Source organism: Hetaerina americana, unplaced genomic scaffold, assembly GCF_022747635.1.
Source record: "Hetaerina americana unplaced genomic scaffold, ioHetAmer1.1.p SCAF_1, whole genome shotgun sequence".
NCBI lineage: Eukaryota > Metazoa > Arthropoda > Insecta > Odonata > Calopterygidae > Hetaerina > Hetaerina americana.
In genome coordinates this window covers 37973766-37999156 of record NW_027286069.1, presented here as the reverse complement: position 1 = coordinate 37999156, position 25391 = coordinate 37973766, and the positions used below count along the sequence as shown (strand labels likewise).

The 25391-nt window shown below is 36.3% G+C and overlaps 1 protein-coding gene across 1 annotated transcript in view; it reads left to right on the top strand.

The window, feature by feature from the left end:
- LOC139697415 (laminin subunit alpha-2-like) overlaps positions 1–25391 on the top strand; it is a 119446-nt gene that overhangs the window by 47905 nt on the left and 46150 nt on the right. The window contains exons 2-13 of the mRNA XM_071596112.1: positions 6910–7016; positions 9617–9818; positions 11750–11895; positions 12141–12527; positions 13990–14130; positions 14303–14416; positions 14799–14999; positions 16566–16741; positions 18059–18193; positions 18554–18655; positions 19096–19351; positions 21898–22103. Coding sequence (XP_071452213.1) covers positions 6910–7016; positions 9617–9818; positions 11750–11895; positions 12141–12527; positions 13990–14130; positions 14303–14416; positions 14799–14999; positions 16566–16741; positions 18059–18193; positions 18554–18655; positions 19096–19351; positions 21898–22103 — 2173 coding nt within the window. The remainder of the gene's footprint in view (positions 1–6909; positions 7017–9616; positions 9819–11749; positions 11896–12140; positions 12528–13989; positions 14131–14302; positions 14417–14798; positions 15000–16565; positions 16742–18058; positions 18194–18553; positions 18656–19095; positions 19352–21897; positions 22104–25391) is intronic.

Here is a 25391-nt window from a genome sequence, read left to right as displayed (position 1 = left end):
GAGTAAGTGATATTCTTATTATAAAAACACTTCCCTAGAATATTTATTTATTTTATTTATTCAGTATGAGTCCGAAAACAGCACATTTTGGCCTTTACATCGAACTATTAACAACGATAACAATAGTCACCCAAGCCCTAGGTGGAGGAAAACTCACCCAGGCGGGAATCGAACCCGCGACCCTTGGAATGGCAGACGAAGACGTTACCCCGCCGCCACCGGGGTCGGCACCAATCTAGCACCCACGTGAGAAATGTTTTTACATCGGTATTTGAAAAGACTGAGTTAAGGTCTAATGGGTTCCCTCTCCCTTAATCCCGTCTATCGCCTTTATTATAAGCCTCAACTAAGGCATTTATCTGTATCGAAGTCCGCTTCCTTTCGAGACTTCACCATTAAAAAAATTAGTGGATGAGGTGACTTCTCTGGTGAATGAGTACGCTGCAATGCATGGAAACTTTGAGCAAATCTCGTGCCTCGGTAAAAGAAAGCCTTCTCGCCGTCATCAAATTGCTGATCGTCTTGATCAGCGATTTCTAAAAAGACTACCACTGTATCTTTTGTTTTTTTTCGTGATTTGCTTGGACTCTATGCCTTGTATAACGAAATCTCATTTTGATCAAACATCTTAACTCTAAGGAATGGGAATAAACCTGAATCCACATGCCAACAGATTTTTCCTGGCTTTTATCAGACATGTGAAATTGCATTGATTGTAATTTTACTATGCTTCTTCTTCATTATTGAATGCATTGACAGAATGTTTGATGATGAATTGAATAGAAATTTCTGGATTTAAAACTGAGGAGTCAATTCCAAGCAAAACATTGCAACCTTATTTCCTGTTATTGAGGATTGGTCAAAGGGAAACATTCTCCGGCCCAATTAGTCCGAAATCAGGAGTAAATTTTGTATTTCTGGGTTTAGACTTCTAATCACGTGGTAGTTTAGAGGAGGAAGAACTAAAGAAGATGCTTGTATAATCAAAACTGTTTGATCATTCTTGCTCTCTGCGTTTTGTACATCGTTCCGAAACCGACGACTCAATGCAGTTCAGTCCTCCACTTCGTCTTCTTTAATGATTCGAGCCATTTCACGCGACTCTTGAATGCGGCGACTCTCTTCAAGAATTGGGATCGTCCAGAGGCCGCCCCTCCAACCCATTATGAAAATCGGCTCGGTTGACAGAGGCGCCATCCCTCGAAGAGTCGGGGAAGCGGAAAATATTAAGAGATGGAAATGGGGAAGATTTTACATTAGCCGTGCGTCCTTGCTTTGTCTCTTTCTTCTCCCCTCGTGTTGAGAGAAAATTATGACTGACGAAAAGTTTCCAAGATTTTGTGCATGCCAAGGAAAACTTATTTTATCCTTATATTTTTCAAAACGTTCCACAAAGTTCGTAAAATAAAGACGTGTCGTGAGATGCAGATTGTCATCGTTAAATTTTCTTTCTTTTAGGGGAACTCGTAAAAAAGATAATTAATTCGCCGTAAGACCCCGGAAAATAACGATATATTCTGTTTAAATAAACTTGTTTAATTGAAAAATATATACATACTTTTACAAAAAATAAAGTCTGGTATCTCGGTCCAAAATTCACGATCGATAGAGCCTGTATGTCGAGTGCTCCTGTGGCTGACGATACTGTGCGCTTAAGCTTTCCATAATATCTCGCCAGGGGATCTATTGAAAGATAGTCATGATAGTAGTCTTTATTGGCTTCATATACGTATTTGAAGAAGGCATTGGGCAGAATGAGAGTCGCCAAAGAGATTTCACATTGTCGTTTCTCATGACGCCATGAAATAAAAATTAATCGAGGATAACATAAAATATCCAAGTAATCAGTTTTCAAAGCGAATTTGAATGATTCTTAACCATATTAAACAATTTATATTAAAGAGAAAATTATTTAGAATTGGTTTTTTATTTCAATAAATTTGTTATATCAGAGCATTGGCATGCATTGAAATATTTTTCAAATAAAAAAATAATCGCATTTAAACCCTTCTCTTACTAATCCATGTCTTCACCTCATCCATCTTATTTCAATGTTGTTTCCCTCGGCACTGATGGAGTGTAGTATCTTAATGTTTGTCGTAAAACACGTATTTATCCAGAAAGGCTGAAATCTTATTGACTCATTCGTTCTCTATTTCTAATCTGCTACTCATCCCAATCGGCTCCATGATGAAGCCTTCATAGTCATCTCACGTATGCTTTGAATAAATTTCGTCGCCCAGTCGATGTCAGTTGCACGGCCCGAGAGGTAGGAAACTCGCGAAAGAGCGCTCGCGAAGAATGGAAAGAGCCATTAGTGTAGGCGAAGGGGGGGAAGGGCCCCTTGGGTAGTGGGATGGTGGGCTTGCACTTCGAACGCATGCTCACGTCCGTTCTATACGACAGCTCCATGAATCTTAACCCCGTCTCTGAATCAATCTGCAGTGAATGGAAATTATCGCCCGAGTCTCTCCAACATCCTACCTCTTTAGCCGACTAATGCTTCCACTCCTCGAGTTCCCGTTGAGGAAGGCTCGACACCGCACCCATCCCTTCAACGGTGTGATTTGCTACGAGCGGTTATCATGTACAAGCGTCATTTTCTTTTAAGTGAGTCGATAAAATGTCAATGAATTCCGAAGTATTTCCATTCCTCAGTCTTCCTTTGACGCTAAGGAATAAATGAAGCCTTTGCGGTTTCACTGAAAGTAACTTTTCGACCGAAGACGCTCTCCTGTAGTGGAACCCAGACGGCACATTTCAGCAGTTAATTCTCTTGTTTTCGTTCTTGGAATTGTTTACGTGTTTTCTCGTGTCAGGATTTTTGAGTACCGTGGAAAATATTTTTGAAGTTCCAGAAGGTACGAGTAGATAGTGTACGACGATGCGTATGTCGAATGTACACCGGAAACTTAGCTGAAGTTGAGCATGTCAGTTCATCTCGTACTTTCGTTCATTCCTCGAATGGTTTCTCTGTGGCATGGTCATTGGTTTAAAAGTTCACAGGAGTAAACAAGTAGATCTTTTTCTCTTCTCCTTTCCTTCAGCGACTTAGCGTTCAACATTTTCGATTAATCCATTTTCCATGGTCCTTAGAACGTTCAGTTATCCTTTCTGCTGTGTAACGGCGTTTCGTCGGAGACAGCAATTTTTTTTCATTTGTCCGAGACATTAGCTAATGGAACGAGTTTCTTAAGTGTCTGTTGGAGTTGAGTGGTGTCTGTCCGTCGATCTCTTTCCTGAATTTGATAGAGTCAATAAAAAACACTAATTATTCAGGTGCTCTTCTAGTAAAATATCCTCTTAGCCTCTTAGCAGGCCGGAAAGCACTTCAGGGATTTCTACCTGTGACTTTTAAACGTGTGTGGGTGGCTGTGATTATCACAGAAAAAGTAATTTAATTAGTTTTCAACGACTAATCTCGCCTAATGACAAGCTATTTTCGCCATTGTTTTTATCTGTAAAAATTTTGTTATTCATTAAATTTTGATGATTTGGATACAGATTGGGTTGTTTTAAATAGGACTAATAAGTCCGGATTTCAGAGTAACCGAACATCCAGGTTTGCGAATAGTTGATAAACGTGAGAAAAAGAATGCATTTTGGACTTACTAAGGCTACGGTTTTTTGGTCGCAACTCCTATGAAACTCCTGTACACTTATTTCAAAGCACATGATCTTAATTTCCCACCTTCTCGTATGATAAGAGAAGTTTTTAAAATTTAGCTCAATACTTTGGTTTACCCTTATTCATAGAGACTGGTGTGAGATTATTCTTCCGCCCATGACGGGATTTAGTAACCCGAGCAACGGGATTCGAATAACATCATGTTTGCGAGGTCTGACCTCGCAGAAGAATCTCATGCGTCTTTGAATAGATCCGTATCTCTGATACCTGGATAGGTTAAGGTCAGTTTCAGGTGCGAGGAAAAATGGGATGGACAGCAACTACATGTTTTATTGCCTGGCTGCACTTTACGGTGTTCTCCCGATAACATTTCCACTGTAATATTTCTTGCAGTTTTATTACTCCTCGAGACTTGAGCCCGGAGAGCCTATTCTATATATGTGTATATATATATATATGTGTGTATATATATATATATATATATATATATATATATATGTGTGTATATATATATATGTGTGTATATATATATACTCATATATACAGAAACATATATAAGGAAAAGGGATAGGAACACGTATATATAAAGGACGAACACAATAGAGGTGGGGAAGGCGGAATCGAACGGATCACAAGAGTAAAAATATTTCCTCAACCGGGACTCGAACACCGGATCTTTCCACTTGCCGGGCGGATGCTCTTAACCACTTGAGCTATCGAGGATATGTAATTTACCCTGAGATCCGTGGGTCTTATATGTCGCCAAGCGCCCCGATTCTTTAGCCAAGAGATGGCGTTAGGGGGCTGTTTCACCCACCAAAGGAGAAATAGACAATACACAAGAGGAAAGGACAGTGGTTAGAATTCATACAACATCGTACAGGAAAAGAACAGTGCGTTTCGTGGCACGCATAGCCAGAAGAAAGAGATTAGCCACATTGGCCAAATACACATTCAAACACGAAATCCCGCCAAACGGCGAATAAATACTCATATATACAGAAACATATATAAGGAAAAGGGATAGGAACACGTATATATAAAGGACGAACACAATAGAGGTGGGGAAGGCGGAATCGAACGGATCACAAGAGTAAAAATATTTCCTCAACCGGGACTCGAACACCGGATCTTTCCACTTGCCGGGCGGATGCTCTTAACCACTTGAGCTATCGAGGATATGTAATTTACCCTGAGATCCGTGGGTCTTATATGTCGCCAAGCGCCCCGATTCTTTAGCCAAGAGATGGCGTTAGGGGGCTGTTTCACCCACCAAAGGAGAAATAGACAATACACAAGAGGAAAGGACAGTGGTTAGAATTCATACAACATCGTACAGGAAAAGAACAGTGCGTTTCGTGGCACGCATAGCCAGAAGAAAGAGATGAGCCACATTGGCCAAATACACATTCAAACACGAAATCCCGCCAAACGGCGAATAAATACTCAGATCTCTTATATATATCTCAATACTCGAGATGATCTCTTTCTTCTGGCTATGCGTGCCACGAAACGCACTGTTCTTTTCCTGTACGATGTTGTATGAATTCTAACCACTGTCCTTTCCTCTTGTGTATTGTCTATTTCTCCTTTGGTGGGTGAAACAGCCCCCTAACGCCATCTCTTGGCTAAAGATTCGGGGCGCTTGGCGACATATAAGACCCACGGATCTCAGGGTAAATTACATATCCTCGATAGCTCAAGTGGTTAAGAGCATCCGCCCGGCAAGTGGAAAGATCCGGTGTTCGAGTCCCGGTTGAGGAAATATTTTTACTCTTGTGATCCGTTCGATTCCGCCTTCCCCACCTCTATTGTGTTCGTCCTTTATATATACGTGTTCCTATCCCTTTTCCTTATATATGTTTCTGTATATATGAGTATTTATTCGCCGTTTGGCGGGATTTCGTGTTTGAATGTATGTATATATATATATATATATATATATATATATATATATATATATATATATATATATATATATATATATATATATATATATATTATATATATATGGGTATATATATATATAGGGGTATTGACCGGCAGTGGGATGTTGAAGACTGTGATAGACTCGGCTTTTAACGTAAAGGAATGTAGAAGCTTGAGAGAAGAAGCGGGAGTATTAAAACTCTTAAAGAAGTTTTCATGTCCGTTTTTGCGATAGTGATAACAGGGACATTGAGTAAGAATGTGAAGAAAAGGCTTGTTAAAACTTTGGCATGGAGCGTGGTAATGTTCGGCGAGGCAACATGGTCATTGAAGCAGGATGATAGTCGTAGATCGGAGGCTTTTGAAATGCGGGTGTGGGGAAGGTCGATTCGACAGAAAGGAAGACAAAAAGGTGGCGCTAGGTATGGAGGGGGAGGTGAAGGGATTGCTGGGAGAAATCATAAGGAGACAGAAGAAACATTTTCAAAGGTATTGATGGGCAGTGGGATGTTAAAGACTGTGATAGAGGGGAGAATGTTCGAAAAACGAGGAAGGGGCAGAAATAGGATAGAGATTTTGGATGGAATGAAGGGAGGAAGGAAGTATACGGAGACGAAGAGGGACTTTGTTTTAGAGTAGGATGTTGGGTTGTGTTCTGTTAGGAGAGACAAAATATTTATTTAATAGTTCAAACCATCGGACATCTATCTTATCCGGTTGATTACCGAATTTTAAGAAATAACATTTTCACTGCGTATTCACTTATGTGTGATCTTAAAATATCATATTTTGCGATTAAATATTCAAGGAAGCAAATGAAAAAATTACGATTAAGTAATGAAATTAGACAATCGTGTTTACTTGCATTACGGAGAAACTTGAGGAAAATCGGTAAAAATCGAATAGGTAGAAAAAGATTAAGGAAGTATCATAAGATAAGTGGGATGCTAGAAAATAATGATGCAACACCAAGTACAGTATAAAACAGTTCTAGTACTGCTGTGCTGATCAAAATGTTCCCGTGAAAAATATTCTCAGACTGCGTATAGCCTTTTATATTCGTTCGTAATGCTGTCGAGCGCAATTCTCGTCTTGATTGTCCAGTTCTCAACCGTCTCAGGAGGAACCTTCTCCGCCGAGTGTGGCTGTCTATGATTATGCGATGAAGTTATTTCATTATCGAACAGATACAGCTGATCTAAACGATATATATTGTCGAATTCCATTTAATTCCCTCTCTGTTTTAACTGTAATATATTCATTGAAAATTTCCTTTAACTTCTACTTATTTTGTTTGCAAGTGAATAATAAGCCGATTGGGTTCGATTACATGGTTCACTTTCTCTTTTCAGGATGCGGTTGCCATAAAAACGGCTCCGATTCCCCTGCCTGTGATATCGTGAGTGGCCAGTGTCTCTGCAAGCCCAACGTCGCCGGTCGGGCTTGCGACCAATGTCGGGTGAGTAGTATTGTTTTCAACAAACCCGACTTTATGGAATAATATTAGTATTATTCGATTGCATGAAACATATTTACTTGAGCAAGAAATGTGTGAAATAATGAAGTAACCATCTAAGCAAAAAGAAAAATCCATACTTATTCACTTATACATATGGAAATTCCCTATAACCTCTCACCGACCAGGATAATAACCATTTATTTTTCTTTTAAAAAAGTTGGAGACAATGCAATAATTTCAAAGTGTAGAAAATAATTTGCCTTGACCGAGATTCGAACCCGGATCCCTCGATGTCCGCCTCGGTAGCTTAACTGGATAAAGTATTCGGCCAGACATCGAGGGATACGGGTTCGAATCCCGGTCAAGGAAAATGATTTCTATACTTTGAAGTATGGAAATTGTTTCCTTGTAATGCGCAATAGGGGATGACTCCGTCAAACGTTACTGTAGCGGCGTCTCCCGTAGTTTCTTTGAAAGTCGGGGACCGTTCTAAAAGTGGTGTATTGTAACTCCTAAGGTTTCGCCTAATAATGATGGCTATTTTGATTGATGTGTCTTATGGACAACATAAAGCAATCCTGGCCTGTTCTCATAGAATAATTTTGCTGAATCCTCTCTTGCGTGATATGGTTCTTTGCGGTGGAGTTTTGAAAATATAAGACTAAGATATCCCTATCACTTAGGGTTAATCAAATTCTTTTCTTTTCATTACCATAAGATATGCTTTGTAATTCGTCATATATCTGTCATGCATTTCCTATCGTTACACATTCAATCTGAATCCTTCGGCAAGCCGCAGCTGGACCACACAAATGTTAAGGGGGAACTATCCAAAATTCTAGGAGAGAACTCCGAGAACGTCAGCCACGTAATACTATTTTTGAAAGACATTTTCAATCTGATGTAGTTAGCCTATTAATTATTTGAATCCGTTAATAAACCCGTTTTTGGATCCTTTTCAAATATGAGAATCGTTTTATGGATGATTTTGATTCCCATCTAGCTACTTAGGAAATAATTAGTGATGATTAGACTTTAAGGGGTGCGAAATAACCTTCGTAATCCGAACAGCCTCCAACTTTAATACTTACCTTCCCATTGAACCCCACTATTTCCCGCTTTGTTTACGATATACTGAAATAGGGTGAAGCAATGGATAAAAAATTTTCCTCCAGGTGGAATACAAAGAGTAAACGTAGGGGATGCGTTCTCAAAAGAGGCGAACGTTATAGCAGGAATTCCATAGGGCAGTGTTCCAGAATCATTACTTTTCTTCATTTATTTAAACGATCTACCAAATAATTTATATTCCCAAGTAAGACTCTTTGCCGATGATTGCATTATATACTGAGGGGTAGAGCATGTAAATGACCGCGCAATACTACAAAATGACATCAATCACCTTGGTGACTGGGTTGCAAATAATAGCATGGGCTTTAATGTTAGTAAGAGTAAGCATATACATTTTTCAAATAAAAAGAATGCACACAAGGATATTTAGGCCCTCTTTTGGAGAATGACTCCCATGTAGCCCTCATTGCAAATATTTATGCGTTTACTTAACTAGGCATCTTGGGTGGGGAGTCCAAGAAGATGATGTGATACGGAAGGCATTTATAGTACTGCATTGGGTAATGAGAAATTTAAAAGGAAGTAGCGTAGCCACAGAATAAAATGATATAAAGTACTGGTTAGCCCTATCCTAGAATACTCTCCATAGTATGGGATCCATATGAGGTGGAACATATTAAAAAGATAGAAAAAGTTCAAAGAAAGGCAATAAGATAATATGTACTCGGAAGGTGCAAAGGAGCAGATAGTGTCACGAAATGATGGATATACTGAAATGGGAGAGTTTGAAAAACAGAGGAAAAAGGAGTAGGTTAGCTGCTATGCACAGAGTTGTTAAAAATGACGAAGCTTAGGAAAATTTATGGAAGGTGATAGAAAAACCAAGTTTTGAGGGAAAAAACGACCACAGTTTTTAAATAAAAATAAGGACACAAAAACAAATAAGAAAAAATAATAAGTTTTAAACAGAACTATTGTTGAACGGAACCAGCTGCCTGGTTTTTTGAGCCCTTTCCATCAAATTTTAGGAGTTTTAAGAATAGGTATGAAGCAGCCTCAGGACGAAGGACTGGGTAATAAAATTTATTCGTCGGTGATTATTATATTATTTTATTTATTAAAAATATCGTTCTGTACTTGATGTGGATGGGGTGAGAAGTTGAATTGTAAAAATTCGTGGTGTCATAACGGTGCGTGATTTTGGAAGGGGCATGATGCAGAAAAGTGTGTGATTTTGGACGGAGTGTGAGTTGGACGGTGAGTATGGTGTGAACCTGGGCTATATGTGATGGCACAGGTACGGTTGGGAATTTCGAGAATCTTTAAGTGCCATTGTTTATCAATGCATTTTGTCTCATATACTATGTTCTTCTTCGGCATTATAAGGGTGGATCATTAGACCGTTGCCACGGGGCCATTTGCCTAATTGTAACGAAACGTAATTAATAATACTAACTACGGATTCCAGGACCATTCGCCCCCTTTTCCTACCCTTAAATCACCTTGTCTTTTTCATTTCCTCGTTCCAGCCGGGATACTGGGGCTTGTCCTCGGGCAGGGGCTGCCGTAAGTGCAGCTGTGACACCCTTGGCTCCAGCTCGGGTGGTGGCAGCGTCCGAGTCGAGTGCGACCCGGAGACTGGTCGATGCGCTTGCAAGCCGGGCGTTGGTGGATCCACATGCAATCGCTGCCTGCCTGGGTTTTATGGCTTCTCAGAGCAAGGATGCAAACGTTAGTAATAACTGTCTGAATTATTTTTTCCTGTGGCGAGTAAAGAAGCGCCATGGATGAAATTCTTCATCGGAATTTTGATATCCTTTACAACGTGTTTGGGAGGCATTCAATTGAGAATGCATTGGCTAAACCTTTCCAAAATGAGTGGATTAGTGATTTTAGCATCGAGTTACGCATCAACCGATGCTATAAATGAATTTCATTCATCGCTTATTTTCATTAGTTTTGTTCAGTTTCGATAGTTAAATTAATAAACTATTTTAGTTTTAAAATTTTATATCCCGAGTGAAATACAAATAAATGACATAGTTGGAAAACTTAATATAGCCAAAACAATGTTTACTTGGAATTATGATTGTCTTTAGCTACATTCTCGTCTTTTGAAATGTTTCCAGTATGTCAGTTCGAATAAACTTTTCATGTTGATTGAACAGCAGCTTCTTTTCATCCATTTAGCCATCATTTACGAGTGCAAATTCTCTCCGATTTCTATAATCGTGCATTTGAACCTATTGTTAGCGACAACCAGAATTTACCTCACTAAAACAGTAGTTGAACATGATTTTATAATTTAAAATATGTAAAGTTATTTTGATGCGACAATTTTATGAGAAATACTGAAGGGATGTAATAACTCACGAAGTGGAAGAGAAAAGGGAATGAGAAGAGGGTACCAGACTATAGGATGTGGAACGGTAAGCAAACCGAAATCATTAGTGTCATCTCCAATTTAAATCGTTGGCCAATATTTCTAACAAACAGAATGTGATTGCGTCCACTAATCCATCGGAAACATTTGAAGGAGAGAATGGTAAAGCAGGATAAATTAAGCAAGGAATAATAGGAAAGGTACAACCTGGGACCTCCGCTTCTCAAAGATACATGTCAATCAACAAGCCTTCTAAAAAAATCGTAAATCCAATGTGCATACTGATAACATTTGAATCATGTATTGCGAAATGTAGTTATTTTTTAGTATTGCGGGAGATTTAGAGGCGTTCAAAGGCCGTGCATAAGTCAATTAAAAGTAATTCCTCAGTTTCATAGACCTCTCTTCTCGTTTCATAATTTCCTTCTCACTCACGTAATTCCGATATTTCCCGATCTCTGCCCAAGTTTGAATATTAAGGGAAGACAAATGTATGGCAACACTACGACTGGTCTTAATTTATTTTGTCTCCTATCATAGCAGAAAGAACGTGGAACATGTTCATAAATCATATCTGATTGCGTATATAGAATTTTGTGTTTGCCATGGTAGACAATGATTACGTGTTAGGCTTTTGAATTGATGCCAGGGAAAATGTTGGCCGTAAGTGTGAATACCCTCTAGGATTTTCGTCATACATGACCTGTGGGTTGCGGAATACGTAGGATAAAATGTTATACTTGGCATAATCTGTAAATAGGCTAAAGTTAATCATGGACTATTTTAAAGTATTGTTAGTTTTTATCTTGTACCGCAGAATTTTTTTATGTTTTATATAGTTTTAGTAAGTACGCAAAGTTCATGAATTTTGGCATGTATGGTTTGAATTATACATATTTTGTTGGCTTAATAGAAATTTCAATTTTTGCAACAGAGTAAGTAATGTGCTGTAAGAAATGGAAATATTTTTGAAATATTATTATCAATGCTTATTTTTCGTTTTACATAACCAATGGCTAGTAGAGTAATGCCCTTACAAATGCTGATTACACCCACTATTGAATCAGGAATGACAAACATTTTCTTAATTTAAATTATCTAGAAATCATTATTTCCATTGAATAATAGTAATTGGTTTTAATAGGTATAGATTTTGGTCCAAATCTATACCTGAAATATCATTCCAAACTGATTTTTACGAGTTTTTTAATGCATGCACATAAATGACTACTACCCTTAATTTAGTAAGGAAACTAATAATATCAATTATTATTTGCAGCTTGTGAGCCGTGTAATCGTGATGGGCATGTATGCGACCCTGTTAGTGGACGCTGTGTTTGTCCACCACTCTCAGAAGGAGAGCGGTGTCAAATCTGCATGCCGGGTTCATGGAAGGATCCCAATTCTTCGGAGCCAGGTTGTAAGGTAGGAAAAAAAAATGGTGAACCAGCAAAACTTCATTGTAGAGACATTCTTAAATTGCATCCAGCTTCTAATCTTGTCTTTCATATAAAGCTATCAACTGAATTAAGAATATGATCATTAATATTTCATTGATTATTTTATGCTCTACAAGCTATGATTACTCTATATATTTTTTTTCATTTGCTGCCAGTGAATAAAAGATTTGTCAACTTATATCACCTTCGTGTGTATTTTTTTCTTGACAGCTTTGTGAATGTGACCCATCTGGTATGTTAAGAATTCAGTGCCACCCAACAACAGGACGCTGTGTGTGCAGAAGAGGGTTTGGAGGCCCCAAATGTGCTGAGTGTGCTTATGGTTTCTATGGATTTCCAGACTGTAGACCATGTAATTGTGACCTTGGTGGGACTGACCCTCGCACTTGCAACTTCAATGCCAACATTCCAAAGAAGAAAGGGAGTGGAAGGGATGGTGGTCGACATTATTACAGGGAAGGCGAGAAGGATGCAGAGGGTATTGAGAGAGGAGACATGCCTCTTGATGACTACGATGAAGAAGGTTATGATATTGGAGACTATAATAAAGGAAGTGAGTGTGCATGTGATCAGGACACTGGGCGCTGCCAATGCAAGGTAAGTTTTGGCCACCTAACTTAACAACAATTGTAGCTCTTAACAACTTTCCTCTTAATTTTCTCTTACTACACTTTTTAGGGTCCATAACATGTACAAAAATTTTCTACTAAATAAAATTAACAAAAATATCCACAAAGCATCAAATTTGCAGTGAAAAATCACAGGAGAATTTTTCACTTAAGCAACAATAAACTGAACAACTAAGCAAATGGGTGGCCTAACTGCTGGGGAAGCATACGCACAAACCCACATGAACAGTTTTCTGGGCTAGGATGTATTAGGCCAAACTTTATGGAACTGTTTCATTCCATCAAAAAGTTTCAGTGATGACTCTTTCCCTCCCAACCCTTCCATTCCTCACCTCTCTTCCACCACCCACTAACAATTTCTCCCCCTTATGAGACCATATATTGTATGGCGGCGGGGTAACGTCCTCGTCTGCCAATCCACGGGTCGCGGGTTCGATTCCCGCCTGGGTGGGTTTTCCTCCACCTGGGGCTTGGGTGTTTGTAATCGTCTCCATCGTTAATACCGTTAATATTCCGATGTAAAGGCCAAAGAGTGCTGTTTTCGGACTAAGGCTAAAATAAATAAATAAATAAAATACCTGACTACACCTATTTCATTTTTGTTCACCTGATTATGTTGATGTGCAATAAAACCTAGGTCATCTGCAATAAAGTTTATATGGAGACCCCATGTGATAATTTTGTAATTTTAGAATAAATTGTATGCTGGGCATTCAAATTCCAGGAAAACATTTGGATTTTGAGGCAAAATTTACTCGAAGTATTTGTTTTGATTCAAAGTTTGAGTTCTGGAACATTCTGATTTTGGTGACAATACTTTACGTGTAAAATAGCTTTTGTGTCATGATGTTCGACATGTGTGAAATGTATGCATGTTGATAGAATGATGTTGTTGTGAGTAATTAACTATAGATTTATTACAATGATGACAGCAGCTGCTAACGGAAATGTTAAAAGTCACCAATGCGTAGTTAGTAGAAATGATTTTTAGAACTCTTGTTTGAAGTCTTTCATCACTCAGTTAGGCATTGAAAGGCAAGGGAAAAGGCCAGGTGATGTGGAATCTCATTATCCAAGTAGTTTTGATTTTAATTGAGTTTTCTTTTCTGTTGCTGTTGGATGCTCAGTTGTTATAGTAAGTTCATTTTTCACATAGTAATCATGATGAACATGTTAATTGTTATTTTTCATGCATTGAATCAATATTCTATACTGCCTTCTCCAATTAGATTCATTCTACCACTGAATCACAAACACACCACATGAGATACACAATTGGATCAAAAATATTCATTGGTCAGCAATATTTATTTTTAATTAATGTTGAAACTAGGAAAATTATTTTTTGAAATTTTTCTAGAGTAAGATTTAAATACTTGCTTCAAGCTATATTTCAATAATCTTGAATTTCAAAATCATATTGCTTACAGCCATATACACTTGGGAGAACTTGTAATCAGTGTAAAGAGGGCACATTTGGAGTATCACGTGATATTCCCAATGGCTGCCTTGAATGCTTTTGCTTCGGCCGGAGTACATCTTGCACCGAAGCTACTGTTTCATGGAGTCAGGTGAGTAATTAATTCATGATAACTTCATGTAATCATGGAAACTATGTACTCAAGATATCTTAGAATGCAATATTTTAAGAGTTAAAATATTAAATAGGGTAATTAATTTGAAGTATATTGGTAAGAGTAAATACTAAATTTCAGTAACCTTTTGTTAATTTGCTATTTTCAGATTGTAATGCCATATTCAAGAACTGTTTACATAGAGTATGATTCACCAGATCCACAGTTCAGGCCTGGAGGCCAGGTGTCACCAGTTAATACTCAAGAAATCTGTTACATTAATGTGAGTTCAATAAACTATTCCAAAGAGCAATTTTAAATTCATAAATTTCAGTTATTTCTTCAGTTGAACCTATGCTAATATATTGAGAAAGGGAGGTAATATGAGAATACACTGATATAAATAATTCAAATATTCTGTGTTCATATTCTGATTTATTTTTTCATCTCCTTTTTGTCTTTATGTGTTCACACTAAAACTTATCACTGTATGTTTATGAAATGAGAATATTTGTTTGAGAGCTAAATTCATTAAGCTCACATAGTAAATAAATCGCCAGCATTGAATCTTCAAGCAAGAAACAGTTTTTATTAATCGAACTACTTGTTAATAATGAAATACAAGAAATTAGGTCAAATGCTTGGATAATTTCTGCTTCTTTTAGTTTGCTGTTCCTGGGGAGGAATATGACCCTTCAAAGACACACGAAGGAAGGAATGCAAGGAAACAAACTGGACTCCGGTTGGATCTTGTCAATAATCTCCAAATGATTCCAGGAGATGCAGGAGATGTACGGATTGGTGTCAGCTATCTCTTTGATACACCTATCTACTGGCAGCTTCCAAAACCTTTCTTGGGTGATAAGGTATTTGTTAATTCACTGCAGTTTTATAAAACAATTATTAAATCATCACTAAATTGACCGAGTTCTACGGTACAGTTCGGAGTGATTTACAAGTATTTTATTATTAAAATCAGTATCTTTCCCTAGTGAGGTGCAAATATTATTGTATCCAATTTCCCGTAAATTTAAAGTCATCAAGTATGCAAAAATATCTGCTCAATGGGAAAATAAATTTTTGTTGCCAAGACTTAGTTATGTCTACTTGACATTACCAACATGTCAGTAAAGTTGAACTGAATATTTTCATCTCAATCCACCCCTGGTTACTTGATTTGCAAGACCAAGCCATGTACATCAGAGGATAGAAGATTTATATTTCCCTTCAAAACATTCCTTGCGGCAACTTTGTACATACACACTGAGGTTCTGTGATCTCATCCTTGGAATTTTAATTTTGAAATTTTCAGTTCCTATTATTGTTTCATGCCAACTTACTAGACTTTGTGATTTTCATTAAGAGGATTCCTTTTTAGTCTTTAATGCTTTTACAGTTAGTACTGCAGTCTCATTTGTTTCTCACCCCTGTGCCTCTTGTCATTTTATATACCCTGGTAGTCAACTATGTCTCTCAAAACTTATGATATAACAAGCTGCTTAGAAATGAATGAATGAAGGTTGTTTTGGGTAAACAATAGTTTAGACCCATTAATATCTTGTTAGATTGAAATTGTGTCTGTATATTTTATTATACCTGTGTTGATGTTTTCAGAGATTAAATACATGTATCAAAATCTATACTATGTATAGCACTGTTAAGGAATGTATAAATCATTTTGTCTTAGAGTAAATCAAAATAGTCATTGGCATAGCGACAATCCAATTCATGATACCTTTTATTAGTAAATTAACTTTGTCCCAAAGTGAGCTATAGCCATCTTAGGAAATATTGTTTTCATTTGGAAGAGTTTCTAAGGTTAAGGAGAAAAGATTAGTGCCAATCATTCTGGCAATGAGATGCATGAGAGTTATTGATGGACTCTCCATTGTTAGTTCAAATTATATTGATATACTTTACCTCTTTTGATTTTAATCAATCAGACATCAGGCATTTTTCCTTAATTTGTAAAAGTGTATGTATCTACCAATCCTCTGAAACCAGTTGCAATAAATTATATGTTTCACTATGTTCATATTATTTAAATAGTGTTAAATTAAAGATATTTTCATCATCCTTAAAAAATGTTTTAATTAATTTCAATTTTTGACATGATTCAATGAAAGAAGTTTCTATTGAGAGGGTCTCACTTAACTATGAGTAAATATAGGCTATTTTAGTATAAAAGTGAAAACCATTGCCCAAATTTGTCGATCACCATGTGTTTTTAATGAAAATTCCTATCATTGAGCAAAGGGATTTCAGTAATTTATTTTAAAGAGGTTCTCTTGGAGCCTAAGAATTATATTGAACATTTTATTTTGATATTTACTGCTATAAGTCTCTGCAAACAGTTGTATGTGCATAACAAATATTATCTTTTCAAATTTGTATTTTTGTGTATATTTCATATTCTGTTCACTCTGTTACAGATCCTTTCATATGGTGGATATCTACGATTTGCTGTGGAGGCCCAAGGGGGTAACACACTGCTTCCAAACTCAGTGGCTGAGTCCTACCCACTTGTTCAGCTTCAAGGAAATCTCAGGCTTGTCTTAGAGCACTATCCAGTGTCTCGCCCTACACCTTCGGTGCATTACCAAGTGAAGTAAGAATCATTTAATCTCATTTAGGGTGATAGGTACCATTGTTCTGAACTTTAAGGACTAAACCTGTATACCTTTGGGTTATATATTTGATAACAAAGTGTGCATTATAGTGATATGCATGAAGTTGAACATGTATTTTGCTAATTCATATGTACATAAAGTCCTTGAATCTTCCAGACACCAGAGCATTTCTATATCTAGGACATAAATATGTGAAGTAAATGTGTATGTCCAGATCAGCCTGTCCCTACAAACACCTTTGCAAAGAGGACCTCCAACAAACGGAATAATTTTTATTTAATGTGCTAAACCTGTATTACAAAGCATATAAAAATTAAAAGTTCATATCTTGGAAACATTAAGGACATGCCCCTGGTCTCCAGTATTTTCCTGTTCCACGGACATTTTTAATAATGATATCTAGGGTCAATAATTGATAATTTTTAAAATATAAAGGGCTTCATTGTCATAATACTCATACATAAAATTCAAAAACCTGCATGAAATTTCCCCAAAGTAACTCTAGCAGGATGTTCTCCCTGATGTACATTCAAAATACCAAAATTTGCTCTGTGTAAAAATCAATTCCCCTTGACTGGCTATCTTAACCTAGACTTCTTAATATCCGGCTAAGTGCTATAGCCAGTTCATCAACTGAAGCATCCTCCTGCACTATAGATTCCAAATGGCTTTAAAGGAATAAGATGTTCTAACAAATTTTTCAAATGTTAACCTTAAGGTTAATCTTGTAGACTATGGTGCAACGCACATGACTAGGACTTTCTCACATTGAATGTGCAGTCATTCATCAGAGTACCATACTCCATAAAAGCCCACAGAAATTCACTGTATAAGAGGATGCCTTGGTAAATTAACTGGCTGAAGTAGTCATCCAGATATTGAGGACTTCAGGTTCATATCCAGGTCAAGCTCAATGATTTTTACACTGTTACATTATAATGTCTCTGTTAGCCAGCCAAAATACAAAGCATTATTTCAAATGTAATTTTAAACAGTAAAATCTTGAAATACACATTTGATTAACTGTTTCCAATAGGCACGCAAGTATTCTATCAATAGTCAAAAAAGTGTATTCATTCTTTCTATATAATGCAAATATTTTCCAAATGCAATTGAATGAGGTCAGTTTGCCCCCGATAAATAAAATATATGCCGTAAAGGGGAATATTTAAATAGATTATATTTCTGTAATTTTTTTCTTGCAGCATTAATAAAAATTAACATAGTATGCCAATTGTTTTATTTTGTTATCAAAATGTAGCTTTGAATTTGCTGTTCTTGTTTTTACCCTCAAGATTGCATGAATCTGAATGGAGATTGAAGAACCATCCTCAAGTAAAAGTGACCAGGGAGTTGATGATGCTGGCCCTGCAGAATATTCAGCATATACTTATAAGGGCTACAGATTCTGTTGACTTTGACAAAATCATGTAAGTACCCATTGCATGAAAGGTATTCCAATCAATTCTTTTTATGTGATATGTTGAATTGTCATGGTGCTTCCCAAATTTACAAATTAGAATGATGCAAATGTTGATTTCAGCAGAGAAAATAACATAATATTGCCATGGTATTATATGAAGAATTCATTCATAAAGAATTAAGAAGTTCTGAATATTGAAAGGCACGTCAGCATTAGCTCAAAACTGTAGGCAAAGCTAGTCACTATGCCCAGATGAAAGTTACTTTTTGTGAAGGAATTAATAATCATTATATACTAATTGCTTTTCTTAATTGATTTATTGATGCAATCTCATCCCAATTATATTTTCTAATTTTTTTCCTCGAAGATTACGGGACGTCTCTCTTGATGCTGCAGTGGAATCACCTTTTTTGTCCAAAGAAGATCAGAAATGGCTTACCACCCACAGGAATGATCAAAGATATATTAGGTATGTTGATGGATCTAAATAAAAGATAATTGAAAAATAATGCAAAGATTACGTTTACTCATAATGTTCTCATTTCTCTGTTATCCCTTGATTTTTATCACTTGCTCTATTTTCTGGAGTTTGGGAAGTAATTGTCACCTGAGGAATGTGTCCTCATATTGATTTTGTTATTCCACAATCTGGAATGCTAGTTTCAATTTTTGAAAACATTTACCAAATAAAAATCATAAGAATGTTATGCTGGCTAGCAACATGTTCCATTCAGCTCAAGGAAGTATATTCCATAGTTTTATTGCTTTTGATTGATATGGATAAATGTGAATTAAATTTAAGAACCGTTTCTCAACATATGTGTGAACTGTTGATCTGAAACATTCAGACTAAAAATATATTATTTTTCATTACTATTTTAATCAGTAAAATATATGATCTTTTCGTAGACGGAACTCAACGTGGCAATCTCATCTACCGCCTGCACATGGAGTTGAACTTTGTGAATGTCCATCGGAATATGGTGCCTCATCTTGCCAAGATCCAAGCATTGGATTTTATCGATGGAGAAGTCCATGGCCTGATGATGATGATATTGTCGCAGAAAGTGTTGTTATAATCATTAGTAGGCTTGCTGGAGAGGCTAGACCATGTCGATGTAATGGTAGATCGAGTGTTTGTGACCGGGAAACTGGATATTGTTTGGTAAGTGTTGATGAAAGCATTTACTGTTGTTATATCACTAGGGAGCTTTACTTTAATATTTTTGGATTTGCAAACTGATTTCTTTCATGAAGAGAGAAAAGAAGCAATGGTAAAAACATTGGAACTGAGTATGTGTGTGTGTGTGTATATATATATATTTTTTTATTTGGCTATGGATTCCCAGTAGGGTCATTTTAGAGATAATATCATTAACATATTGCTGTGGGGAAATGCTTTACAAGTGTCATTTGAGGTAGAGTTGTCAGTTTGTTTATATTTAAATGAAAACATTCTACTTTAGTTGACATAAAGTTCCTTTTTTGAAAGACAATCATTATATGTTATTTCTTGCCAAATTAATTGATTTGATGATTTTATTTAGCCCCAGTTTTACCTACCTTTGTTTTTCACTTTATTTTATTGATCTGTGATCTCAAATTGCTCTACTAATAATTGAGCAGAGATCAAGATCAGTAATCATTTGATCAATAATTGAGGGCCATGAATGCTATCATAGTCATAATAAACTGATTTCCAATAAGGGGCCACAATCTTATGTTCACAATGTAGTTATTTATTTACTTGCATGATCACTGCAAGGCTTTAAAAATGTGTAATGTTTGACTATACAACTGTGTTAAGATAAAATTTCCGACGCGTAGTTATCTCTAAGAAGTATAAACATATTTTTGAGAATAAGAAGATAGATGGTTTCAAGTAAAGGAAAATATCTTTAAAAACTAACTAGCTAAGTCATCCAATACTACTTAAACCAAAGCCATAATGTTATCTCAGTGACTAAAAACATGCTACGAAAACATGAAAAATCTGGGAAAGAGAAATATTAATGATGAAAATAGTTTTAAAATCTTAATAATTATATTTCACCTATGGGTGACTGTATTTTTGATAATATATTTAATATTTATTAATATATATTAATAATATATTTAATATTGAGTAATCTACATATTTAATAATATGTAGATTATTCAAACCTCTGAACTGTATGAGAAACTGTATAAAATAGGCTATGCACAAAGGCTGGAAAAGTACAAAATATGTTTTTGTCTTATAGAATGACTATTAGAAATTAATAAAGGATACTTCTGTCCATTGCCAATCCCACTCAATGGTAAAATTCTTAATGTCTTGGTCCATGAACATTTCAGAATAATTGACAGTGTTCCAATTATTTGTGAGGAAAATGGAATTTATGAGTTTAATTAAACTATTATTGAAATTAAGGAAAGTGATGCATAATGTGGTTTAAACTGGAGTTAAAATTGCTAATTTAGGTTTGAAGTCAATCCAATTTAGTAGGCAATAAAGTAATGAGCTGATACTTGTATGGTAAAGAATGGCACTTTCCCATAACATTCCAAATACAATAGCCGACTAAGCCAAGTCCAATCTATGATAGAAAATCTTACATGCATGTCAAGTATCATTGATCACATCTATAATCATTACTGGTTCACAAAGGATGTAAGTTAGATATCCACTTGAAAAAATACAATCAAACAAGAGCAAATAAAAATAAGGTAGAAAATATATACTTCAGAGAAATAATTCCCATATCTCACCTTTCTGTTTGGGTGCAGCTTTATTATGCCATCTTTTGATTTTGAAAGTTATCATTCCATTTGGTCACAACATATACATTTATATCATGACTTACCCATAGTATTATTATTTATAGTGAATATACTATTAATCATATTACTGATACTTCGTCATATCACACATCGAGAAAAGTCACAATTTGTTCTTCCATTCTTGATAGTATTCGTTGATGGAATGGAGTATGTAAAGAATTTGATTTGCAAGATTCATTAAACTCATGTATATTAAATGTTTTCAGGCTCAACTTTGTGGAAATCCATAATCACTGAAGAAAAAACAATTGTCTTTCCACTAAATTTTCAAAAATTGGGTGGAAAGATAAATGGGTTTTTTACTGCAATTCATTAAACTCATCATTGAGGTGACCTATAATTGAAAATGCACAATACATGAGCATCAAGCAATTTACCTGAGTACTCATAGTTTATTCAAATTTTAGAATTGCTTATAACTATATGTTTTGGATTAGTGGGTTATTTCAATAATTATATCCTTCTAGATTCTTCCTATTATAAAATAAATGGTAGACTGGATAGTTTTAATACATTATTGTCATGTGTATAATTGTGGACATATGTACACAAACTGGCTTGTTGTGAGTAGCCCATGAATTGAATTAATGAAGTGTGACTTCTTTTTCTTCATCAGATGATAAAATGTTATCCACCATATTGTTTTTGTCGATTTGATTGCCCAACATTCATAATCAACTTGACCAGTGATTAAGAATTTAATTGGTAGTCATAAACATTGTCATTAAATCATCTGTTAGACCCAAAAATGATCTCCAATCTAGTGTTGTTCATTTTTGTTGGTGAAACAGAACTTAAAGTTTAAATGAGCACAGTATGTTTTAGACTTCAATTTTTACATTGAATTACTTCATTTTGCTTATCTCTGCTTGTTTGTCTTACGTACAGAACTGCACAGATTACACAGGAGGTGTATCATGTGAGACATGTGCCCCAGGACACTATGGGGATCCTACCAGAGGAATAAGGTGTCAGCCTTGCCCATGTCCAGGGCCTGGACCAGAGAGAAATTTTGCTGAGTCATGCACTGTAGTTCCTGGAAGATCTGTAACGTGTAGGTGTCGCCGTGGCTATACTGGTACTCGTTGTGATCGGTAGGTCAGAGTTACAGTGATTTTTATACTATAATCTTCAATTGATAAGATAAAATCATTCTTATGAAATTATATTACTACTGACCTACATCATCAACTACAGACAGCCAAAAGGGTATTATGAACATACTCGACATTTGCAAGATCATAAGGCAACATTGGTAAAAATATTAGTTCCCAGTTGACACACAGGTACCATATTTGACATTAATCAGGATTGCAGGCAATACTATGGTGTGTACAGTATGTTCACAACTCTATCTGTTGCTGCTACATTATAGGCAGAATTGAGGCACAGACTCTTGTAAGTAATTTCTTATTTTAGTAAGAAATTGCTTATTTTATTACCATGCAAGCCACCCCTAGGGTGAATACACACCAGACTAATTTTGCCTGAATATGGCCCTACCACGGTTGGATAATGTTATTCTGATCACTTATCTTTCGTGGAAAACATGTTAATATTTTTGTTTCAAATGTAAGCTTTGTAAGAGGTACAGTATATGGATATTTTCTGTTGTTTGGTAACCACATAGAACATCTGTCAAAAATTCCTTGCAGTGACCCTGCCACAGTGTAAGGGACACACAAACACCTTAGTGGAGGAATTTCAAAGTTGCCCTATAATCAATTATGTCAGTAAATACATATGAGTTGGAAGGATGTAATGGCAGGAAAGAATTTTTTTTTAATTTCATCATTTCTGAAGTAAAAACAGTTTTTCAGTCATGTTGCATGCCACTATATTTTACATCCAACCATATCATAACATCTGTGGCATCCTAGGGAACAGCTCTCACTGGACAGTGGATCAAGTATCTATTTTATGATACCCAAATTGAAAAGATTTAATTTAGAAACTAGGTGAAAAAATATAAAGGAATCTTATATTGAGTTTTTACTTTCTTTTTTGCTCTTAGCTATCAGCAGGCATGAAATGCAATTAGTCAAACAATGATCCAGAAGATCAACTAGGATTGAGTTTCCCCCATGTCACCCCCATGCATGTTGCGACTTATGTTCTGGTTTAATTTGTACATTTAGGGTCAATCCTGATAAGAGATCCTTTCCCCCTATTATTAAACAAACACTGAGAAATTTAGGCTGAAACAGTGAGAAACGATTTACAAAAATCAATTCTGCCCACGTGTTTCCATGTATTCTGTGAATGCTTACCACATGCATTCTAATATGCTGGAGATGGTGACCTTTTACAAGTTATACAGAAAAGAATATCATAAGCTAGGAAGGTAATGATGAACATATACATGGATGACACCATGGTTTTTGGGGTGCTCCCACATTGTTCCATCTTACTTGTCAACAGTTTCTCTGGTACTCTCCAAGTCAGTATTTGAGCAATCTTGAGCAAGTTTGGGCAATGTAGGATTTCCACGCAGTTTCATTAGACTTCACATACATCTCTGTGTGTAATATTTGGGCAACAATTTTTTTTCCCTTCCCAGATCACTCATCCTGGCCATACTATTGGACCTCATGACCACATTGTGTTTAGTTAGGGCCCATGAGATCTTCTGCAATGCATGGCACAATGGCCTCTCCCTTCAACTCACATTGGATATTAGGCGTAGCCAGCAGATCTTTCTAGGGGTATTTCACTTTCCTTTTTTTTTTGGGCTGTTCATGGATTCAGGTTGGAATATAATTAGTAAAGCTGACTCTTGGCAATGAGAGAGCTCACATGGAAGATGGTTAGTGTGCTATGGAAGGTTTAAATGACTTAGGTGTTCTGTTTATGGTGGGGGTCCAAGGTGAATTTAGATACCAGTCATTTTTAAATAAATTTATTTCTAATGGAACAGAAAGTTTTACATACGTCCGAAATGTTGGACATGGGATCACCTCTATCTCTCGGCATTGTAAATTTATACATTAAAGTTTTGAAAAGAAAATCCTAGATTCGTACACAAAGATTCTGAAACTTTTCATATCACATGAGGATGGCTCGTATGCTGAATGGCCTCACAGAACAAATTAGCTGGAGAAATTTTGTCAAAACTTAATTTATCAGGATGCCCTCACCAACTAATAATGGAAATAGATGAGAGAAGAACAGGCTGCCATTCCTAGATTTCCTGATCACCAGGAGACCAGACAGAAACCTGGGGTGCACCATCCATCAGAAATAGACTCATATCAAACATCTAAATTCTCTAAAAACAACTCTCACCACCCATCCAAGCAGAAGACATTGGTCATCCATTACTTATAACATGGGGCACTTGCCATCTCTGATATTGGCTTTTTCACAGCTGAGGGACAGCTTTTATGAAAAATACTCCAACAAAACGATACTGCTCTGACCTTATTCTACAAATCATCCAGAAAGAAGAGAGTAAAAGTTGAATGGCTCTTGGCCATCATCTGCTTTAGCTATTTTAGAACAGAATACGATCTTGTTGTCAATTTTGGCAGTGGTCTCCAATTTACAAAATGTCGGAATTTTGTGTAAATATCAATGCTTCAGATTTTTATTGTTATATAAATGTTCATTAACATTTCTTCATCAATAGAAAATATCATTTCTTTTACTGAGAGCAATAAAACAAGAAAAGTGACAGTTTCTGCAAATTATTTCAACAACTAGAAGTAATTTTCCCACCATAAGGATACAAACAAACTTAATGGAAGTGAAAGGAAAATAATATAATAAATACATATACTGACAGTGAGTAGTAGTAATATTTATGGGAGGCAACTGACAGCTAAGGTCATTTGTGCTGTTAGGGATGGATGGGAATTGAAAGGTGGAGAGAAACCTGGCATCGGCATTACCCTACTCTTATCATAAAGCACCAAGGGGTCAGCAGCTTAATGTCCCATCCGACGGATGTCATACTCACTCAAAGTGCTCTCCACAAAGTAGCTCAAGGAGGGATTGGTATACCACTGAAAAATATTTGTTGCCTCCTGGATTTGAATCCGGGCCCTCTTGGTGGGAAGCCTGTATGTTAGCCATCACATCATCCTGTTCCCCAATGACAGTGAGTTAGAGGAGAGAAAGGGCATTGGAATTTCAACAGTCTACTTGGAGTAGTTTCTGATTACACATACAATGCATTGTACGAAAGAGCCCTTTTGGACATTAAGTTAATGCCCTGCTGCATTTAAGCGACTAGGATTGTGAAAGGATACCTCAGTCCACATCCTTGTAGCCTACTTAATTACAGCTTTGAGGTAAAATCTGAAGAAGATGCCATACTCTGGATTTTCTGTCCTCGGAGGGATATCCCATGCATTCATCCTTTTTACTATTCATTTAAGGTA